This window comes from Podarcis filfolensis, assembly GCF_964270895.1.
Source record: "Podarcis filfolensis genome assembly, chromosome: 8".
Classification (NCBI taxonomy): domain Eukaryota; kingdom Metazoa; phylum Chordata; class Lepidosauria; order Squamata; family Lacertidae; genus Podarcis; species Podarcis filfolensis.
The window spans coordinates 73744893-73768246 of NC_139611.1; the positions used below are offsets into that span (position 1 = coordinate 73744893).

At 48.1% G+C, this 23354-nt stretch overlaps 2 protein-coding genes across 2 annotated transcripts in view; one reads left to right on the forward strand and one right to left on the reverse strand.

Annotated features, from left to right (window-relative positions):
• Window positions 1-23354, reverse strand: part of LOC310769055 (uncharacterized protein) — a 272930-nt gene that overhangs the window by 101864 nt on the left and 147712 nt on the right. The window lies entirely within an intron of this gene.
• Window positions 516-23354, forward strand: part of LOC310768629 (V-set and immunoglobulin domain-containing protein 10-like) — a 39175-nt gene continuing 16336 nt past the window's right edge. The window contains exons 1-4 of the mRNA XM_083627119.1: window positions 516-1342; window positions 13658-13987; window positions 20435-20698; window positions 22471-22758. Coding sequence (XP_083483245.1) covers window positions 1279-1342; window positions 13658-13987; window positions 20435-20698; window positions 22471-22758 — 946 coding nt within the window. The 5' untranslated portion in view covers window positions 516-1278. The remainder of the gene's footprint in view (window positions 1343-13657; window positions 13988-20434; window positions 20699-22470; window positions 22759-23354) is intronic.

Consider the following 23354-nt stretch of genomic DNA (forward strand, 5'->3'; position numbering starts at 1 on the left):
AACAGCTTCTCTGCTTTGGAAGATGACTTGACCCTGGTGCCTCCAAGAATCAAACAGCGTCCCTGGCCTTCTGTGTTGGGTTCTGCCACAGTCAAAGCAGTTCTGTGTTGTTCCCTTCACTGCAGCCCAGTCTCCAAACTCCTCCTACCCCATTTCTTGGCCGAAGAGAGAAAACTTGACTCAGGCCTGTTTTGCGGAACTGGGCCACGGAGTTGTGTGTAACCCTGTTTAATATACTTGCCAGCCGCTAATAGTTGGGTGGAGCCTGATGTGAATAACTGGTTCTGCAGGTGATGCATGGCGTCACCAGTGGGGGTCCAAGTTTGTGTTTTGGAGGGAGGGCTCTTGGTTTGAAGCTACTACAGGTATGCTTTAAAGCTGAAATCCTGGTCAAAGGAAAAGATCAAATGGCAAAGGGAAAACTCAGTGGAGACGTTCGCACAGAAGATGAAGCAGGAATTTGAGGGATGTAGATTTTGGTTAACATTTTAACTGTGAGAGCTGTTTGGCAGCAGAAGAGTCTGCCTTGCTCTTTCCTTTCCTGGAGGTCTTTAAGCAGACACTGAAGGTCACCTGCAAGAGCTGTTGTAATTGCACCCTACATTTCAGACTCTGCATTCAACCTGACTGTTGTGTCTCTGAACGAGTCCCTGTTCTGCCCAGTCTCTGTTCCCCTCAAGCTATTGCCCAGCATGGATAATTCTCTTGCACTCCTGGGTCAGATGTGATGAGAGATCGTTCGATCGCAGTGCCTGCCCATCCGAAAACAAGTGGCAACCCTTGCAGAAATGCTGAGGGCGGGCTCCTCTTGTATTCTTCCCCCGGGGGTTCGGGTTTTTTTGCATTGTGCAATGTGCCTTCATTTTTAATTTGGCAAGAGCATCGCATGATTCGGAGAGCAAGGAGTTTGCTCCTTGGCAGAGACATTCCCCGCATAACTCCCCCAGCCTGTGCCTGCTCCAAACCTCGGTTGCGAAACCCCTGGCAACTCGGCTGTGCGATTCTTTGGCACGCAGCACTCCTCCCCACCTGCAACAGCTCAACAGGTTTCCCTGAATATCTGAGATGCTTTTGTCATCCCTCCCCTGAGGGCAGGGGAGGATCAGGTCTCTTCCTGGGCTTTGCCGCCTCCTTCCGCTCTACCTGGTGACACCTGCCTTCCGGCCAACTCCATAAGGCCCTCCCCTCGCCTCTGGCTCTCAGGGGGGAGAGAGAGTCTTTTGTAGATCCGAGTGTCCCACCTTGCGCCTCCGCCTTGCCCTGTTGAGCCAGCCTGGCATGGCTCCCTGGCATGGCACCTGTCTCTCTCCTACCTTGACCGGCTGGCTTCTCTCGCTGCTGGGTGAGTCAATTTGCTCCGGGGTTTATTTCCTCCTTCCAAGTTTGATCTTATTGATACCTGGGAGAATTTGAGCTGTATTAGGGAAGGGGTGGGGGGAGCGTGTCTGTCCAGAGAAGCTGGCTGAATATCAAAAGGTGTAGTTCCTCCTTCCTCACAGTCCATAAAAGAGAATGCTGACACGTTCCACTCACAGCGAGCCTCTGCCGTTGTTGCTCTTTTGAATGTTTGCAGGGAAAGGAAGCATTCTCCCAAGCCCAACTTCTGTTCTCTTGTGGCAGCACCGCAGAAGGAGAATTGGCTTGAAAGGCTTTCCGTGCTGTGTGTCCATTAAACCTGCCCTGTGCACCTTTCACTGGGTCCACCAAGCCAAATGTGGCCTTTCAGATTGTAGCCGAGGGCAAGCAGGGGCACACAGTTTCTCCCTTCGGCAAGCCACCCCACCGTGCCGCCTGCAGGCTGTGGCATCTTCCCTGCCCCCCAAGGCCACATTTGCACCATACAATGGTACCTCAGGTTAAGAACTTAATTCGTTCTGGAGGCCTGTTCTTAATCTGAAACTGTTCTTAACCTGAGGTACCACTTTAGCTAATGGGGCTTCCTGCTGCCGTCACGCCGCCGCCACACAATTTCTTTTCTCATCCTGAAGCAAAGTTCTTAACCCAAGGTACTATTTCTGGGTTAGCGGAGTCTGTTACCTGAAGCGCCTGTAACCTGAGGTACCACTGTACATTTAAAACATGACGATACCACTTTAAACATTAGTGGATTCCCCCCCCCCCCAAGAAACATGGGAGCTGTAGTTTGTTTAGGGTGCTGGGAGTTGTCAAGAGACCCTCTGTCCCCCTCCTGGAGCTACAATTCCCAGAGTTCCCTCCGAAAAACGGAATTTATTGTTAAACCATTCTGGGAACTGTAGATCTGGGAAGGGAATAGGCATGTCTTATCACCCTGAACAAACTACAACTCCCCGATTGTTTTCAAAGTGGCATTACAGTGCTTTAAACGTGTGCTGTGAATGCAGCCTTACTCTCCATATTGCCTTTGTGGCATTAGTCAAGGAAGGAGTTGGGGGCAATGCTAGAATTAACTGACTCTCCCTGTCCTTGGGTCTGGCTCTGCCTAGCCTCCACCCCCCACCCCCACCCCCCGCTTTCTGCCCTACCAGCTGCAATGGACATCAGCCCAAACTTGGACCTGATATTAGCCTCCCATCCCAACCTTCTTCTGCAGTCTCTGTTAAACAGCGAAAACCAGAGCCTTAGCATGTCCTGGTGGGCTGCATTGAACTTGATGGGCCATGCAGGCCTGCGGTAATGAAAAAAAAAGACCTTGTCTGCCCCCTTCCCCCCGCCCCTCGGTTGTAGTCCCTCCTATTACAAGCGATGCTTCTGGGCCTGTATTAACAGTTGCAATCAGAAAGGGAGATGGCTGCCCCGAAGCTCTCTTGCCAGCAGCCTTGAACACGCAGCCTAATAATAACCTGCCTTGAGGAAGAAACCGAGTTTAGGGAAAATGAAAAACCTTGCTGACTTTTCAGGATTCGTAATTGTATCTCTAATGTTTTCCCCTAATTAAGAAATGCCGGAGTTTAAAAGATTTCTGCTTGCAACTGTTTGCGCGACGGCCATCCGAACCCTTTAGCTGCCGTCTCAAATGGGGAGGCCCGCTTCGTACATTGCCAGGAAAGAGGAAACGTGTTGCCAAAAGAGAGAGAGAGAGAACGAGGACTAAATAGGACACCAATTTGCATATGTGAATATGTTTGGAGATATGCCAATCAGCGAATAATTACTAGGATTTGAATAGAAATAGATCGCGCCATGGTGGGGGAGATTCTGTGAACAGATGACCTGTGCACTTGCTGGGTCCAGGTGCTCAGTATATTATTATTATTATTATTATTATTATTATTATTATTATTATTATTATTATTATTATTACCCCAGCCACTCTGGGTGGCTTCCCATAAAAAAAAGCACCATAATAAAATGTCAAACATTAACACGTAGGTGGGCAACTTGTTTCTTCGGGTTCTTTTGCTTTTATAAACTGTTCTTGTTATGGGCGCTCCCTCAAAAAACAGGACTGTCCTTCAAATAGCGGGCTGCCCCCTGCGGTCACTGGTTTCAAATGCTATGCGAAACTGGGCGGACAAATAATTGTGCATATCATGTTTGCCTCCCATTCTTCCTCTTTGAGGGTTGCGCCAATTTTATCCTGCCAGCAACCAACTGATGGAGTTGGTGGCAGAGAGCAGGAGTGAATTGCCTCATGGCCCAGCCAGTGACCTCTGAACCCAGGTCTCCCTCGTCCACCTCCAAGCTATTGCATCACACTAGGCCCTGGCTGAGACCCTGTTTGCACCAAAAAATCTTGGGAACTGTAGTCTGGGAAGGTTGCTGAGGGCTGTTAGAAGAGCCCTGTTCTAAGAGTGGTGTAACAATCCCTCTTCCCAGGGAATTCTGGGAGTTTCAGCTCAGTGAGGTCTCATAACAAGTCTTAGCATCCTTAACGAACTACAGTTCCCAAGATGCTTTTTGGTGGTATAATATGAGCTTTTTTTTGCAAGGCTGCTCATTGGAGTTACAGCACCTCTTCTTTCTTTCTTTCTTTCTTTCTTTCTTTCTTTCTTTCTTTCTTTCTTTCTTTCTTTCTGCTGGCACTCACAACACTCATCAATATATGAGTATCGGCACCTCAGGGTTTTGTTTTGTTTAACCCAAAAAAAACCAACTACCGTATTTTTCGCTCTATAAGATGCACCAGACCACAAGACGCACCTAGTTTTTGGAGGAGGAAAACAAGAAAAAAAAATATTCTGAATCTCAGAAGCCAGAACAGCAAGAGGGATCACTGTGCAGTGAAAGCAGCAATCCCTCTTGCTATTCTGGCTTCTGTGATAGCTGCGCAGCCTGCATTCGCTCCATAAGACGCACACACATTTCCCCTTACTTTTTAGGAAGGAAAAAGTGAGTCTTATAGAGCAAAAAATACGGTAGGTATATTACTGATTCACATGTAAGCTGCAGATGTGACCAACAAATGCCACTGAGGAGTGTTCATCCATGTTTTTCCATTGGGCTCAAAACAATGCCAACACCCCACCCCTATCTTTTTTTCTTCCTACCCTCTCACATCTCTAGGCCACAGTTATAGTGTACTTTTTGTGGTGGGGGTGTGTGTGGAGAGAAGCTTTAGAGTTGCTGGCAGAACTCAGATCTTTTAGACCAGGTTTGGGGTGTCTGCTCTTGTTGAGAAAAGGTCACTGTGTTTGAAATTGGGCTGAAAAGGTCTCAGGCCTCTCCAGAAACCACTTTGCGCTGCCTATGACTCCCTTACTGAGAAAGACACACACCCGTTCTTGGAAAGGAAAAGCAAAGTTAACCTCTTTTGTCTCCGTTTAGTGGGATTTTATAGAATGCATTAAAAGAAAAGAAAAGTTACATTTGTCCCTTCCACAAGTCTCTCAATAAATTTGGGGTCAGTTAACCTCTAATCATTTTTTTAAAAAACCCAAAACAAAACAAACAAAATTCTTGATGTAATGTAGAACCTCTATATTTCTGGCACTCCTTGCGTCTCTGATGGTTTCAGTTATATTTCTGTGTATCTTTTGAGTCATGTGTGAAACACCTCTTCTATCTTACTGCAAATATCTGGATAACCAGCCTTCTCATTTTTTCTTTGTGACTCTAATATCCAGTGCTTTTTTCTAGGGGGGGACGACGACAATGCATACCCCTAAACATTTTGTGAATCTAAGTTTGGCCTCATTGAGCGGCAGTATTTCAATATGAGTAGGAAAATGAGAGTACCCCTAACATTTTTTTTTAAGAAAAAAAGCACTGGTAACATCCCATGCTAACCTTGGTTCAATTCAGTTCCATTTCTTTGCGTTTGCCTCATGAAGTTCTGTTTGGTTATTTGGGCCATATGGATAACATTCAGTGGAAATACAGTCATACTTCAGGTTATAGACGCTTCAGGTTGCATTTTTTTGGGTTGTGGACCACCGAAACCTGGAAGTACTGGAACGGGTTACTTCCGGGTTTCGGCCGTCACTCATGCGCAGAAGCGTTAAATCATGTTTTGCGCATGCGCAAAGTGCTGATTCGCAACCCGCGCATGTGCAGACACGGTTTGCGAGTGCTGCGGGTTGCGAACGTGCATCTCACACGGATCACGTTTGCAACCCAAGTGTCCACTGTACTTTCAAAACGACAACAGCACACCTTCCTTGACGTTCCTGCAGAATGATCTGAGGGAATGCTAGGGCAGAAGGCCTCTCGGAGTAGAAAACCTCCTTCCCTTGAGATGCTGCTGGAACACAACTCTTCTCATTCCCTCAGGATTGGCCATACAGTGGTACCTCGGGTTACATACGCTTCAGGTTACATACACTTCAGGTTACAGACTCCGCTAACCCAGAAATAGTACCTCGGGTTAAGAACTTTGCTTCAGGATGAGAATAGAAATCGTATTCCAGCGGTGCGGCGGCAGCAGGAGGCCCCATTAGCTAAAGTGGTGCTTCAGGTTAAGAACGGACCTCCGGAACGAATTAAGTACTTAACCCAAGGTACCACTGTAGTTCGTGGGGCTGATGGGTGTTAGGGGTCCGAGAGCATTGGAGGACCACAGAGTGTTGCAGAATGCAGGTTCCTTAGCCCTGCGGTAGGCCATGACTCGTACTTTCCTGGGCAACATTTGCAGGAGTATGTCAAGGTTGCTTCCATCCCCCCCCCCCATGTGAGCGTTATTAATCTGTAATCATGCTGAAAGTGCGAGGCTGGGTGTGCTGAGCCTGCCCTGTCCCCACTTAACCCTGCTGCTTTCGGTGGCGAGGTTGGAGAGGGCTTGTAAGCACGTCCGCTAGATCACATTTACGAGCCCCCTTCAGACCTTCCCGTTCTGTGCTGTGAAGTCAGGTTCACGGCCCTGAGCCTCCGGCACAATTGCCGATGAATAATGCCCCATTGCAACCCAAAGAACGTCTTTGTGATCCACCTTTTGTTGTCCTTGGGGATAAGACAGCAAAGCCGTCTTTAGAGAAAAGCGCCAAAGGATGCAATCCCCCTTCTTTGGGAGTAAGTCGCATTGTGGACCCATCGATATATTACATCCGAATAATGCGGAGGATCAAGCTGCAAGAGGGGTGAGCTTGGGAATGTGTCTTGCTCACTCAGGATCTACCTCAGCCGTGAAGTGACCTCGAACCAGCGGCTGGTTTCGGTCTTTGCCTCTCAGTGACCTTGTCTGTTGTGTGGGGCATAATTGTACTGACCAGCCCTACGGGAGCTAAGATTACTGAGCTAATGCAAGCGAAGGGCCTTGAAAAGTCTATTCCTGTTCAGTGTTCCGGATAGCCTGCCATGCCTTTTTCATAATACAGTGGTACCTCAGGTTAAGTACTTAATTCATTCCGGAGGAACGTTCTTAACCTGAAACTGTTCTTAACCTGAAGCACCACTTTAGCTAATGGGGCCTCCTGCTGCCACCGTGCCACCGGAGCATGATTTTTGTTCTCATCCTGAAGCAAAGTTCTTAACCCGAGGTATTATTTCTGGTTTAGCGGAGTCTGTAACCTGAAGCATATGTAACCCGAGGTATCACTGTACTCCATGTCTCCCCTACCCTACCCAGCAAGGAACACTGCCCCCCCACCCAAAACCTCGGATACTCGGCATTCCATGGCTACCGACTCATACCCTCCAACATTTATCTGATGAAAATAGGCACGTCCTAAGGAAAACCAGGACATTCTGGGATCAATTCAGAAATCAGCACGGCTTCTGTGAATCCGGGACTGTCCCTGGAAAATAGGGACACTTGGAGGAGCTCCTCCGTTCTCACTGGACTGCATTGTGGCTTTCGTGGCACTGTTAATTTGAACCCCCTTAGATGCCCTGCCCCATAGATTCCCCTCCCAGACTTTTGCGAACCTTGGGCTTCCCCCAAGCATACTCATGCCTCCCTCTCATTTGGTTCCAGTCCTGTTTTGGCAACATGGCCGTCACAATGACCACAACGGTGAAACAAACTTGCTTCTGGGCTCAATTCAGAGTGATTGTTTTGACCTATAAAGCCTTGTGTGGTTCAGGACCGCAAGACCTCAAGGACTGTCTTTCCTCATATGAACCGACCCGGACCCTGCAATCGTCATCTTAAGTCCCTTCTTCGTGTACCCCCTCCATGGGAGCTTCGGAGGGCGGCAACACAAGGAAGGCCTTTTCAATGGTAGCCCCACATTTGTTGAATACTCTCCCGAGGAGGCATACTTGGTACCAGCTTTCTTTTCCTCTACCTAGGCTCTGGCCCTATTATCTTTATATTTGCGTTTTTCATTTTTTGTTGTCAGTTGGCTTTAATGTAAGTTGCTTTGTAAGTCACTGAGAAAAGCAACTAACAAATATAATCTTTGTCACATACACCCTTTTTTGTGATGGCACCATAGCCTCTTTTTGCTGTCCATGGAAGCCATTTTGTGCTGGCACTCACATCCCTTTTTATCAAAGCGCGCACACACACACACACACACACACACACACACCATAGCTGTCAACACTGCCCTTTTTTCAAGGGAAATTCCCTTATTCCAAATAGGATTCCTCGCAAGAAAAGGGAAAAGTTGACAGCTATCACACACACTAACACACACTCAGCACCGGTATTAATAAGTTGGCACTGGACTTCTCTATTCATACGTACACCAGCCTTCTCTGATTCTGTACTTTCTGGGCTGATGGGAATCCTAGAATCATAGAGTTTGGAGGGGACCCTAAGGGTCATCTAGTCCAACCCCCTGCAATGCAGGAATCTCAGCTAGAGCATCCATGACAGATGACCATCCAACCTCTGCTTAAAAACCTTCCGAGTCTGCCACCTTCTCAGGGACACCTTCCCACTGTCAAACAGCTCTTACTGCCAGAAATTTCTTCCTGATGTTTAGCCAGAATCTCATTTCTTGTAAACTGTAGCCATCGGTTCGAGTCCTACCCTCCGGAGCTGGAGAAAACAAGCTTGCTCCGTCCTCCTTGTGACAGCCGTTTAGATATTTGATATTTGTCATATCTCCTCTGCCAAAGCCTAGCCTTTAAAAACAGCGGTAACAGAGGTCACCAATGTGGCGTTGTCTAGATATTATGGCCTGCAACTCCCATCCTCTGTGACTCTTGGCCATGTTGGCGGGGAATGATGAGAACTGTCGTTCAAAACCCCTGGAGGGCTACCCCTGGGTTATGGAATACAAGCACGGGGTCAAATACCCATTAAGTGGTAGCGGTGGAGCTGCCAGTCCTTCCTGCCTTGAGGAACCAGCCCTCAGTGATGGAAATGAGACGGCTGGGGGCCTTCAGGGACTGCCTGACAGGCAGAAATCTCATCACTGCATCTTCATCCCAGGCCAAGCTTCCCCTGTTGGTTTCTGCCTGGCATGCCGCTGTGAAAAGCCCAGGGTCCTTCTGTGTTGTTAAGCGGAAAAGAAAGGGGGGAAAGATGGCTACCTTCACATCAGCCCCCCGCTGCCTCCTTAGAGGACGGCCCAGCACATAGGAACCTCGATGCCCACCCTACCCACCCCCTCCTGTTAGATTTATGGCCTTCTCCCATCCATGCCCCGCTCTCTTTCCCCACAGGGAGCCGGCCCATCCATTACAGCTTGTGGTGGCTGCTGGGCTCCCACTGAGCCAATTTTCATCCATCTTCCCCTGTCGTCGTCCCCCGCTGCCTCCCGGCTCTCCTCACTCAGCTCCCGCTAATGCAGCCCCTGGCATGTGGCCGATGCTGTTGTTCGGCTTTTAATTTACAAGGGCTCAGACCTGCAGGCCCCGCCGGCTTGGGGTTTGTTATATGGATGGTTTCAAAGAGCCGGAGATGGAGGGGAAGGGGCCGGATTAGACTGGGCAAATAAATCCAAGCGCGTTGCCTCTCTCTCTCTCATCTCGGTAGTGTTGACAGACAATAAAAGGGCTTGTGGAAGGAAATGAAAAGAGGAAGGGCTTGAATATCGAGAGGCGGCATTGTTTGCTGCCTCATATCCCACATTATCAGCCTAAGGTGGGGAGGGCAGGGAAAGTCAAGATGCCAACATCATCCAGGCTTGAACCAAATTAACCTGTAAGTTCCCAATGGGATGATCCCCACTGTTGTACTTCCAACACACAAACACACATACACCAGATGTTTTGGACTACAACTCCCACCGTTCTCAGCCAGTGCGGCCAGCAGTCGAGGATGATGGGAGTTGTAGTCCAAAACCGGATGATGACAACACGCGGGCTGTGCCTCTGTGGCTCTTGTAAAGCTAAAGGTAAAAGGACCCCTGACCGTTAGGTCCAGTCGCACACGACTCTGGGGTTGCAGCGCTCATCTTGCTTTACTGGCCGAGGGAGCCAGTGTACAGCTTCTAGGTCATGTGGCCAGCATGACTAAGCCGCTTCTGGGGAACCAGAGCAGCGCACGGAAACACCGTTTACCTTCCCGCCGGAGTGGTACCTATTTATCTACTTGCACTAGTATACTTTTGAACTGCTAGGTTGGCAGGAGCTGGGACCGAGCAGCGGGAGCTCACCCCGTCACGAGGATTCGAACCACCGACCTTCTGATCGGCAAGCCCTGGGCTCTGTGGTTTAAGCCACAGCGCCACCCGTGTCCCATGGCTCTTGTAGTGCTTCTCTAAGTCTCATCCAAGAAACATTCCCTCTGGTTGTTTCTTGAATGCAAAAAGGGCCAGGCTAGTATTTTTGAGCCTATGCTGGGGATCAGAACTGTGAAATGTCCTCCGATTTTAGCAGGGGCCTGATCTGTTCGTTCCGACACTCGGCGGCGGCTCTTGGCAGGCCCTCCTGCTCTGGATCCGACCCCCTGTGCTTTCCTCGGCGTGGCCTCCGGAGCAGATTGGGGGAAATGACAGGACTGGAGCAGGTTTCATGGCATGCAGGTCACTGATATAAGCTAAATGCATCAGGCAGGGCTCTTTGTCTGGATGCAGATAAACGCCTGTCAGGGCAGCTGTGTGGAAAAATGGAGGCCAAGGCCAGAGCTTGTGAGCTGCTGGCGAATTCGCTGGCATCCCATTCTGCTGTCCAGCAGGGAGAAGCTGTGTGGCAGGAGCAGCCCTGCCTGCCTGGTTCAGACTGTGTCAACAGCTCGGCTCCCAGATCTATTCAGGGTTGGTGGTGAAGAGGGCTCCCAGAAGATTGCTGCTATCCAAGACAGCCAGAATCTGTGCACAGGAAGAGTTACCGGTTGTTGTTTTTGTGGTTGTTTAGTCGTTTAGTCGTGTCCGACTCTTTGTGACCCCATGGACCAGAGCACGCCACGCACTCCTGTCTTCCACTGCCTCCCGCAGTTTGGTCAAACTCATGCTGGTAGCTTTGAGAACACTGTCCAACCATCTCGTCCTCTGTCGTCCCCTTCTCCTTGTGCCCTCCATCTTTCCCAACATCAGGGTCTTTTCCAGGGAGTCTTCTCTTCTCATGAGGTGGGCCAAAGTATTGGAGCCTCAGCTTCAGGATCTGTCCTTCCAGTGAGCACTCAGGGCTGATTTCCTTAAGAATGGATAGGTTTGATCTTCTTGCAGTCCATGGGACTCTCAAGAGTCTCCTCCAGCACCATAATTCAAAAGCATCAATTCTTTGGCTATCAGCCTTCTTTATGCTCCAGCTCTCACTTCCATACATCACTACTGGGAAAACCATAGCTTTAACTATACGGACCTTTGTTGGCAAGGTGATGTCTCTGCTTTTTAAGATGCTGTTTAGGTTTGTCATCGCTTTTCACCCAAGAAGCAGGCGTCTCTTAATTTCATGGCTGCTGTCACCATCAGCAGTGATCATGGAGCCCAAGAAACTAAAATCTCTCACTGCCTCCATTTCTTCCCCTTCTAAAAGATGTCAAGATGTCCCTTTAAGGCTTGATCTTGCTTTTTTCCCTTCTCCCTCCCATTCCCTTTTCCTCATGTGCTGTGCCACCTCTTCTTTTTTTTTAGTTGTAAGTCTGAGGGCAAGGTCTTTCTTACTACTATTATTTTTTATATTTGTAAGCTGCTCTGGAGCCTTTTTGGCTAAAGGGTGTGGTATCAATGACTTTAACAAATGAATAAATGTGTCCCTATTACAGTCTGAGTGAATGACATGCAGGATATCTCACAGTCTCTGCCTGTTCCAGGAAGGGGCCCATTACAACAGGCCTTCCCTATAAAGTTACATTATTTAACCGGATTTTGAATTTATTTAAATGTATACAAATTTAAAGTAGCTGCCGGCAAGCTTTGGGACTGAGCTTTAGTATTGTTCATGGCTATGTAGCATTAATTAGCGCTAATTATAAACAGAGTCTTAAAGTAGGCAATAGTTGTTTTTACGGAGAAAGTGAGTTGAAGGTTCTGTGAGAGAAGCATAATTTTCTATACAGTGTACACGTCAGTTCCTTTCGTCCTGTTGTTGTCTCCATGCAAACAGGTTTGGCAGGTTTTTGAAACGCAAATCCTACAAAACCTGTGAAAAATAAAGGCTGACACCAGGGGAGGAATGGACAAATTCAGTGCTGTTTTTCTAGAAAAAGAGGTGCTGCAACTCACCATGAATGCCTCCCTTTTTCTCTTATACACATCATACCTCAGGCTACAGACGCTTCAGATTGTGTTTTTACGGGTTACGGACCGCCAAAACCTGGAAGTACCGGAACGGGTTACTTCTGGGTTTCAGCAGTCACGCATGCACAGAAGCACCAAATCACAACCCGCGTGTGCGCAGACGCACCGCTGCGGGTTGTGAACGCTGTGGGTTGTGAACGTGCATCCCGCACAGATCACGTTCACGACCCGAGCGTCCACTGTAATGGCAATGGTGCTGGAATTCATTTCCGGTGAGTTCCTGCTGAAAAAAGAGAGCCCAGGACAAAATCCATCAGTTTCAGTTTCTCTCCGCTTCTCATTTTTGTAAACTTATCCACACTTACCGCTTGGACCCTTCTTTCCAGGCACAGGTCTGCAATTTAAACCTCTGTGTTTTGGGTTCTCCTTTTTTTTTTGCACCAGAGCTTTCCCTGCAAAAACCTGCTCTTCACAGCTGAAGCGCAAAAAGTGGCAATTTGGGTTATAATAATAATTATTTGTACCCCGCCCATCTAGCTGGGTTTCCCCAGCCACTCTGGGCAGCTTCCAACAAAGATTAAAAATATAATAAAATGTCACCCACTAAAAACTTCCCTGAACAGGGCTGCCTTCAGATGTCTTCCAAATGTCAGGTAGCTGTTTATCTCTTTGACATCTGATGGGAGGGCATTGCACAGGGCGGGCGCCACTACCAAGAAGGCCCTCTGCCTGCTTCCCTGTAGCTTTGCTTCTTGCAGTGAGGGAACTGCCAGAAGGCCCTGGAGCTGGACCTCAGTGTCCGGGCAGAACGATGGGGGTGGAGATGCTACTTCAGGTATACTGGGCCGAGGCCGTTTAGGTTCTTTGTGGATTGCCATTTCAGTGGGATTTAGCGGGGAAGGTTCCACAGCAAAAAAGAGAGAAAAGAGTGCATGGACATGGAGCTTGAAAACGCAAGCCTTTTCTGGAAAGCACAGAGAAAATGTATGTGTATACAAGCTCTTAAATGCAGTTCTCCTAATTTCTGCAGCAATTTGCGATTTTTTAAAAAGTCTATGCGACATCAGTATTTTGGCACAGATTTCTCCTAACAAACACATATTTTGCATGCACTTGCGACCAACATGCACCTTTCTGCAAACTATTTCTCATAATAAACAATACATTTTTGAATGTGCTTTCCACCTATATATCCATTTTTGTGCACGCTTCTATCCCCCCCACCCCATGCATTTTTGTTCACATTGCTTGGTTCCCGAAACCTGGGCAAGTGCAAATTTTCGAAGGATAGTTGTGTTTTGGTTGTGGCATTGCTTTGAGAAGTGCAATTTAGGTGGTCGCTTATTAAAATGCCAACTACACTGAGTTTTCTCCCTGGTCCTCACAGCAGGATCCGTCCTCACAAAGGCAACAATGGGCTTTGACATTTGCAGAAGAAACAAATCAGATAGCTCTGCCCGTACTTTCACATCTCTCAAAAAGGCCATTGTCTTTTTCCAGCAATGGGATAAAAGAGAAGAAAAAGACCTTTATCTCCCATGTCTGAGGCTGATAGGAGTTAAAATGCAAAACATCTAGAGGAGGCCAGCCTGGGAAAGGCTGATGTAGAATAACTTTTCTGTGTGTGGATACGAGTTCTTGTTTCAAGTGATTATTGCCGCTGAACCACACGAGCGTTAGCAAAGAAATATAATAATCGCATTCTCCCCTCTCTTCATTTTCAGTTCCCTTATTTCCTGCTCTGCCTTCATCTCCTCTGGATGTGCGAGTGGGGGACTCTGTTTCTCTCCCGGTCCCATTTGCCTTACCCCCCTCTCACTCTCAAACCACCATTATCTGGAGGCAAAATGCAACCAACATAGCAATGGGAACCTTGAGACCTAACTTCACTGTTGTGGTAGCAGACAGATTCCATCCTCGGTTCAGCGTGGTCCCTGGGAGTGGAAACCTCAGTATCACGGCCGTGACGACCTCAGATTCTGGCATCTACACGGTGGAGATCTCCCCACTAGGGAATGCGGTACAGAAAGGCAACATCGCTATCATGGTGTACGGTGAGTACTGGTGTTTTGCCACTGTGGATGGGCGAGTCCGTAGCTTAAGTGCCTTTCCTGTCTCTGGCTCCAGCCTCTCGCAAAGTCTGGCCACATCTTCACCATATATTTAAAGCACTACTGTACCACTTTGATGGGACGCGGGTGGCGCTGTGGGTTAAACCACAGAGCCTAGGACTTGCTGATCAGAAGGTTGGCAGTTCGAATCCCCGCGACGGGGTGAGCTCCCGTTGCTTGGTCCCTGCTCCTGCCAACCTAGCAGTTCGAAAGCATGTCAAAATGCAAGTAGATAAATAGGTACCGCTCTGGCGGGAAGGTAAATGGCGTTTCCGTGCGCTGCTCTGGTTCGCCAGAAGCGGCTTAGTCATGCTGGCCACATGACCCGGAAGCTGTACGCCGGCTCCCTTGGCCAGTAAAGCGAGATGAGCGCCACAACCCCAGAGTCGGCCACGACTGGAGCTAACGGTCGGGGGTCCCTTTACCTTTACCTTAGCACTTTGACAGCCAAAGAACCCTGGGAAACACAGCTTGTAAAAAAGTGCTGGGATTCGTTAGGAGGCAGACTTAAAATTATTATCAGTGCATTTTTCCCCTTAAAAAATGTTTGGGGTACTCTCATTTTCCTACTCATATTGAAATACTGCCCCTCAATGAGGCCAAACTTAGATTCACAAAATGTTTAGGGGTATGCGTACCCCTTGTCCCCCCAGAAAAAAAAACACTGATTATTATTATTATTAATTTCATTTCTGTGCCACTCAAAGCGGTTTACAGCACATTAGGCACCAGGGTTATAACTTTTTTTTTTTTACAAACTCATGTTCCTGTAGCTTAGTTAAATGAACTTTTGGCTGAAAACAAAGGAATGAACAGTCATTTCCAAATCTTTTTTTTTGGGGGGGGGAGGTGGAACGTCACCCCTAAATCCATAAATCATTTTTTGTGTATGTAACTGTATAATATGTAATATGCATAGCATGTATTATAATACGGGGGGGAAATAGAGCTTGCAAATTTTCTAATACTTGTTCAATGTTTTGTACATTGTACAATGCACAACACTTCTTATTGCTTAGAATAAATCAAAGCTGCAGTTTGCCTTTGTTTCTGCTGCAAGCACTATGAAGTTCCCACATCACTTTGATTGCATGTTCTGTGCACTGATTACTTCTTGGTATCTGGAGTACGGATGGCTCCTGCTTCCAGTGATTCTCCAATACAGTTTTCGGAAGTTCCAGACAGCTGTAAAAGTTCTAAACAGTTCCACAAAGTTTTTTTAAAAGTGCTAATACTTATATTATAGTTTAGATTAGAATTAGGGTCTGAGCTGTGACTCAGGCTCAGTGCATGTCCTACATCCCTAGTCATTGATGAAGCATCAAAGAGAAGAGATCAGATAACAGAGGGCAGAGAGAGAGCAGGCCAGGGAAGGGACCAGATTATATAAATTGTTCCCCTTTACCTGGCTGGGCACAGTGGGAGTGGCTCTCACGGGGAGAATTTTCTGTAGACCCTATGAGATCCAACTTCCTCTCTCTGTGTGCTTTTCTAGCAATCAGAAGTAGTTGGTTTTGACTGCCTTGTTTTAGATATCCCACAAAAAATTTCCTTCAACACTGGCGAGGGGATTGCTCCTTCCATTGGACCTGAAGTGCCAGGCCAGATCAGAGAGCTCAAGACAGGCTGTGTGGCAAGAAAGAGAAATGGCTTGTGAGGTAAAAGAGAATTGGAAAATGATCCATAATAAATTGAAAAAAATGTTTAAAAGTATTCCCCCCCCCCAAAAAAAACCCCAGTCCTTTCTGTTGGGGATAATTCAGACTGAAATTCTCAGGTGTCAAAAAAGGTTATTTATGTATGCAACAACTGTGGCCCGTGTTTTGTTAGCCCCAAAATGGAAAACGAGCGAGGTCTCAACTAAAGAAGAATGGCAACTGAAGTTGACAGAATATGCACAACTCGCAGACTTAACATATAGAATAAGAGAACAAGAAGAACATATCTTTAGAGAAGATTGGCAAACATTTATTTGAATATATGGGAAATAACTGTGTACAGCTGAAAACGCTGGCAGCAATAAGACAAATTCAACAGTGTAAACAAGTTTTGATGGATGCAATAGTGGAATACTGAATGGTATAGTTTTTGTAAAATATGCGGGGATTTATGATATGTAAAATGAACCATGGAAAGAGAAGAAGGGAAGTCACTGATATCTTAAAGATGTGAAATGAGTATTTTAAACTGTATAGCAGAAAATTTAATAAAAATTAGATATATAAAAAAGAAAGAGAAACGGCTTGCGGCTGTTTTGGCCACCCACACCATCGCCTGCCTGAGGCAGCTGCCTCCCTTTGCCTAATGGCATGACTGCACTGGATCCTGAAGGCTCTGGCCTGCAGATTGCCCTCTCTTCAGATTTATTTAACCCTGACCACAGAAACTCTTACATCTGCATCGTCGCAAGCGACAAGGCAACACCTCACTGAAAGCGGGTTGCCCTGCTTCCTCTTGCAATGTCAGCACTCCGGGGACACCCAATGCTCTGGTGTGCTAGGGCTGTGCACATAGCAGTGGAGTTTTCCTCAACATGCCCTCCGGCGTTTCATCGTATGAAAACAGGGGCATGCTTGTAGACGTTCGCTTCCCATACCAGGGATCAGTGTCCCAGGTGCTCTTGTGTGTTTCCGAAGACTGTGCTCTTCCAGCAGCACACTTGTTTTTATGTTTTCTGCACCAGAGACAGGCAAGCTCTCCCATGCTCATCTCAGATTAACTCAGAAATCAGCCAAGCACAAACAAAAGCAAAATAACAGACGGACTCTGACTTAACCGACCCCCTCCCAAGTGAGGCCAGGGCTACTTCATAATTCTTCTCCTGTTCCATGTAATGAAGCAATTTCACTCTATTATATTAAACTGAGGCAGAGTGAAGAGGCCCCGGTGGCAAAAACTGGCCCAAAGGTAGAAGGTCCTTGGCTGCCTAAGCTGCCAGTCCAGCCTTGGGCTGCAGGGACAAAAGCCAAGAGCGAGGAAGCCCTGCAAGTCCACGTAAAAGAGGCTTCCCCAGTGGTGCTGGTGGCCTTTGGGACTTGTGGAGTGGAAGGCCGGGAGCCCAGCAGTAGGTGGCGCCAAAGCGCAAGGCAGGAAGAGACCACTAAACCCCAGTTTGGTTCCCCATCCCTCCTGCTGCTGAGTTCTACAAGGGGCATAACTGAGACTAAGGAGGAGGAAGCTTGATAGGCAGGGCCACCGCTTGGACTGGTTGGCAGTAGGAAGGCAGGCAGGTGGGAGCCTGTCTAGGGCAGACTGGGATTGATGGAGCAGTCCTCTGTTTAGAAGGAGTCCCTTATCTCTCTCGCCCTGACCTAGCCACTGTGATCCACGTGACGGTCACCTCCAGACTGGATTATTGTAACTCGCTCTACGTGGGGCTGCCCTTGAGACTGACCCAGAAACTCCAGCGGGTGCAGAATGCCGCGGCGAGACTCCTTATGGGGTCTTCGCTGCGAGATCACATTCATCCGGTGCTATATCAGCTGCACTGGCTCCCGGTGGAGTACAGGATCAGGTTTAAGGTGCTGGTTTTAACCTTTAAAGCCCTATACGGCCTAGGACCCTCGTACCTACGGGACCGCCTCTCCTGGTATGCCCCACAAAGAAACCTACGGTCTGCAAATAAAAACATCCTGAAGGTCCCAGGCCTCAGAGAGATTAGGCTGGCCTCAACTAGAGCCAGGGCCTTCTCGGCTGCGGCTCCAATCTGGTGGAACGCTCTGACACAAGAGACTAGGGCCCTGCGGGACCTGACATCTTTCCGCAGGGCCTGCAAGACAGAGTTGTTCCACCAGGCCTTTGGTCAGGGCGCAGCCTGACTCCCTCCTCTGGCAACCTGCACAGAATTTTGCTTAATGGTTGCCATCAACTTGATTTTAATTAATTTTTATAATGAAATATTTTTAGAATGTTGGTTTATTTGATTGTTTGATTATTTGATTGTTGTTAGCCGCCCTGAGCCCGGCTTCGGCTGGGGAGGGCGGGATATAAATAAAATTTATTATTATTATTATTATTATTATTATTATTATTAGTATTGATGAGCTGCCCAAGTCTGGCCTCGGAGTGGCCCAACAATACTTAGCTCCTAGACTGCAGACAGTGCAGGCACACATGTCACTGGGTCACAGGTGTCGACATTGTGGCGGAGGTGCATTGTCTTTCTATGTAAATCAACATTTCAAAATGTGCAGCTGTGCATGTAAAGTAGCATGTGCAAATCACCTCCATATTGAGTGTGTGTGTGTCCTCATTTGCCCTCTTAGGCTGCCTAGATGGGGCAGCATCACCCTCTTTCACTGCACAGGGGACAATTAAGTAAGTTGCAAGGGAGGGGGAGCAAGCCAGTGTCCCAGAGATGTCTTGCAGGGGATGCTTTTCCATGCCTTCCTCCGTTATTGCCCCCACAGCCCGAGGGTGGAGTGGCTGGGTTTGGCAGCTGAGGATCATGGTATGTTGACAGATCTGTCAGTGTGTGTGATGGGTGTGGCAAAGTCAGTGGGTAGCAAGTGGGAGGGGGTGAGGTGGCGTGGGAGGTTGGCGCAGTGCAAACGCATTGGCAGGAGGGCTGGATTGGCTTCGCCGCTGCTTTTGCACCCTACCAACCTCCCTGCCACCTCCCCATCTCCCTCTCAGTAACCAACAGTGACCTACTTGCTGGGAAGCCAGTACCATGCGAGTTGCTTCTAGCTGGTGACCTCCAGCTACCAATCTGTCCCAGCCCTAGAGACTTTGGTCCCCTGCAGGGAGTCTCTGGTTAGATTCCTGGCTGACAACAGCTTTGCTCAGCTCAGAGAGCTCTCTCTCCTTGCCACGCAAAACCTTTCACAGTCAGAGAAGCCAGAGATTCTTCTGAGGCTCAGATTTTCATTGGACGTTGAGAAGAATACAGGGACGTGAAGTTTTCCTCTCCCTCTGAGGAAGTGTAAAACTCACCTTTCCTTTTGAGCCTTAGTTAAACAAGCCCCCAGAGTTGCTTTTTCAAAACCTAGCTTGGGGAAACTCTTCTGCCACCTCTATTCTGCACTTGCCTGATATGAACCGGGGCATCCAGGCTGCAAATTTAGAAGTATATGCATACGTGCAAACTTAGGAATCTGTTACTAAAACAAGAGACTAACGCACAAAGATGGTGTGGGAATGTTCAGGGATGTAGGAGAGGATATATTGTCTGACAATAGCCTTTCCAACTTGTGTTAACAAGTTCACAAATTTAGCAGAGTAACATTCCCCTTTTTAAACTCACAGCGGATGTGTTTGCTCAGGCTCGCTGAAGCCTCTATAATAACTGTTCTGGTATTTTCCCCTTATTCCCTCATAAAAGATGAGACACGACACAGTCTTCTATAAAAGTATAAAAAGGTTTACTCACACACCGTTCTCTTCACAATAGGATCCCTTAAGGCAGATTTAGCTTAGAAAAGTAACATATACCTGGAAACTATCCCATAAGAAGATAGTCCCTTTGTCCTCTCTTGGCTGGAAGCCAAGAGAGCATCTTTGGCTAAGCAGATGTTGCTTCTTCGATAGGTAAAGATAAAGGAACCCCTGACCATTAGGTCCAGTTGCGGATGACTCTGGGGTTGAGGCGCTCATCTCGCTTTATTGGCTGAGGGAGCCGGCGTACAGCTTCCGGGTCAAGTGGCCAGCATGACTAAGCTGCTTCTGGCGAACCAGAGCAGCGCACAGAAACGCCGTTTACCTTCCTGCCGGAGCGGTACCTATTTATTTACTTGCACTTTGATGTGCTTTCGAACTGCTAGGTTGGCAGGAGCAGGGACCGAGCAACAGGAGCTCACCCCGCCGCGGGGATTCGAACTGCCGACCTTCTGATCGGCAAGTCCTAGGCTCTGGTTTAACCCATAGTGCCACCTGTGTCCCTGCCTGATTCTTCGATGCATGTAGTCAAAAAGACAGAGATGGCTGCCCTGCCCAGTGCTTTTGCCGTTGCCTGCACAGGTGAGGCCACGTCCACCTCTAGTCACATGCAGAGGAAGTCTGTCCCAGCCCAGAAGGAAACAGGAAGTTTACCTGCTGGCTGGACAAACATTCCTCCCCATGTGTAAACATGTTCACTCTAGGAATGTTGTACTTGACTGCTTTTGTGTTTCACATCCTACAGACGGGAGCTGGGAAGAAACACTTCTGAATTCACGGCTCCATTGGGAAGGGAGTGGGAATTAGTGGCTAGAGCAGGGGTAGCCAGTGTGGCACTCTGCGGATGTTGTTGGACTACAACTCCCATCATCCCTGAGCATTGGCCATGCTGGTGGCAGCTGGCAGTCTGACAATATCTGGGGGGTGGGGTGGTCCATGCTGGTTATTTCTGGGCTAGACCTACGGTGTGGGAGCAGCTCCCACTTCCCATTCCTGTATTTACTTATTTTCCAGAGGAGGTGGGCAATGTCTCTGTGACCCCACCCTTTGCGGAGGTGACAGAAGGAGACAGCTCAGTGGCCCTCAACTGCACCCCAGTCCGAGGCTCTGTCTCCTGGACCAAGGATGGGAAAAACCTAGAAGAAAACCCCCGATTCTTGCTCTCAGCTGGTTCCTTGCAAATCAGAAACCCTCTACGTACTGATGCGGGCGTCTATCGCTGTACTATCACCAACCCTTTTGGCAACGGGACTGGCACCGCCAACCTTACTGTCTATTGTGAGTACACACTAGAGTTTACCGTTTTTATATACTAACATATTGTACCCTTGTGGTTGGACGTAAACTGCGGACAGCCAGCTACATATACCTGCTGAGCCACTCATCTTCCTGGGTGGCCTTGGGTCACTCGCTGGCTCTCAGCCTAGACCTGCTCACTGAGGCCAGGTATTCTTCCTTGAGTTTCTCAGACAAAGGGTGGGATAAAAATTTAGCAAAGGATAATGTTTATTGAATTTGTATACCACCTTTCACCCAAAGATCACAGGGTGGTTTATAGCATCAAAACACACACAGAAAACACATAACTAAATAACTTTTAGACTTCTAGGGAGCCCTGCTCCTAAAGATCACAGAGGCAGGCTGACAATGTACTTGAGGACTAGCCTGGTATCTGTGCTTATTCATTCCTTGGGTATTTATAACCTGATTTTCAGGCTAAAAACCAGTCACTTTATTTTTTTAAAAAATATACAGTAGTACCTTGGTTTGCATACGTCTAGGTTTGCATACATTTTGGATTACAAACACGTCAAACCCAGAAGTGCGTGTCCCAGTTTGCAACCTTTTTTTGGATTACGAACAAACTTTTTTTGGAGGCCCCATTGGCGAAAGCGCGCCTTGGGTTACGTCCTGTTTGGGTTTACAAACGGACCTCCGGAACTGATTATGGTTGTAAACCAAGGTACCACTGTACTGCCCTTCATCCAAGAATCATAGAGTGGTTTACAATATAAAAACACAGAAATACATAACGCAATAGCAAACGAAACAATGACCCTCAAACACAGAGTTTTAAAAGCCTTACATTGTTTAATTAGCCAAAGGCCTGGGGGAAGAGGAATGTTGTCGCCTGTCGCCTATTATTGATGATGTCATCATAACGAAAGGAATAATGAAGCATAGCTCATTCAGTAGAGCATGAGTCTCTAAATATTACAGACACCCCAAGTGTCTCTTTTTCCCAGGGATATCCCTGATTTAAAGAAGCCGTCCCAGTTTCGCATTTGATTCCGGAATGTCCCGCTTTTCTTTAGGACGTCCCTATTTTCATTGGATAAAGGTTGGAGGGTATGGAGTTATCTGACCCCCAAGCCGTCTGAAGGCAATCCTGTATAGGGAAGTGTTTTTTAATGTTTAGCATTTGGTTGGCTCCTGTGAAAACAGGATACTGGGCTAGATGTCCTTAAGGAAGATTTACCAGAGTTCAATTGGCTGCTCGAAGGGAGATGTGGCTTAAGGACCAGTCACACGTCCATCTTGCTTCCAGACAGCTGCTTTCCTCTTCTTCTTCCTCCTCCTCCTGGCTGCTGGCGAAGACCACATAGTCAGAATCATTCACAGGAGTTCATGCACTGATTCTGCACACTTACCTCCTCTCCCTCACCCCTCCCTGCATGTGCTTGCGGCCAGCGACCTCAGCCAGCCTTTCGCCGCGCTTCTCGGGGAGAAAGGGCAAACATCCCCGCCGCAAGCGGAAGGGACACTACTTAAGACAGCTGCGCTGCCTTTTACCCAGGTGGCTGGGCAAATACAGCCGACCGTAATGCACCTTTCTGCTGCGAAATGACCACTGCATCAATCTGAATGGCCACATTCGTCAGCGAGGTCGCAACCTGGATAACCAAAGCTGGGGAGAGGAGGCAGGTTCCCTGGCAGTTAAGCCTGACGGATAGATTGCCTGTTGTGTCTTAAAAAAATAAAACAACCCTAGGAAATAGACATTTCATTGGTACCGTATTACATGGCTGTGTGGCTTTCATTCCTCTCAGATGGCCCAGAGACCCCGACGATTACTGTTTCCTCGTCGGAGCGGGACTCTGACGCGGGGAGTTTTGTGCTGGTGAACAGTACCGTGAACCTAACGTGCCTGGCACCGTCCGAGCCCCCGGCCAAGATGTACTGGAACATGGCAGACGCTCAGGACCTCTACGTGCCTTCTTTGCCTGTCCTGCAGCTCCCCAAGGTGCAGCTGAATCAGGCCGGCTCATATTCCTGCTTGGCCATCAATCAGCACACGCAGCGCCGGGTTCGAAACACTCACCATCTCACTGTTGCCCGTGAGTTGAATTCGATGTCCATCTTCCTGTCGCACTAAGAGGCGTTAATCTCAGCAGGGAGGGAGTCAGGCACAGGAGCATGTATATCTGCACCAGAAAGGTTTGCATGTGGGGAGCTGCAGCAAAATGTTGCAGTGTGGAATGCCCCCCCCTTCAGGATCCCATCAAGTTCCAACCCTCAGTTTTGCAGGGTGGGGTGGGGTGGGGGATAGTGGCTCTGCTCTTGTAAACCAAGAAATGACATATCCAGACAATTCTCTTTATTCTTTTCATATCTGTGTGACTCTTTCTCTACTCTTCTCTTCTAGGATTCACTAACAATATCATACTCATTACAATTTTATTATTTATACTGCCTTCAGATGTCTGAAGGTCTGCCCTCAGGTGTCTTCTAAAATTCAGATAGTTGTTTATTTCCATGACATCTGATGGGAGGGCGCTCCACAGGGCAGGCGCCACTACCAAGAAGGCCCTCTGCCTGGTTCCCTGTGGCTTCACTTCTCGCAGTGAAGGAACCGTCAGAAGGCCCTCGGAGCTGGACCTCAGTGTCCGGGCTGAGCAATGGGGGTGAAGACATTCCTTCTCCCACCCTTAAT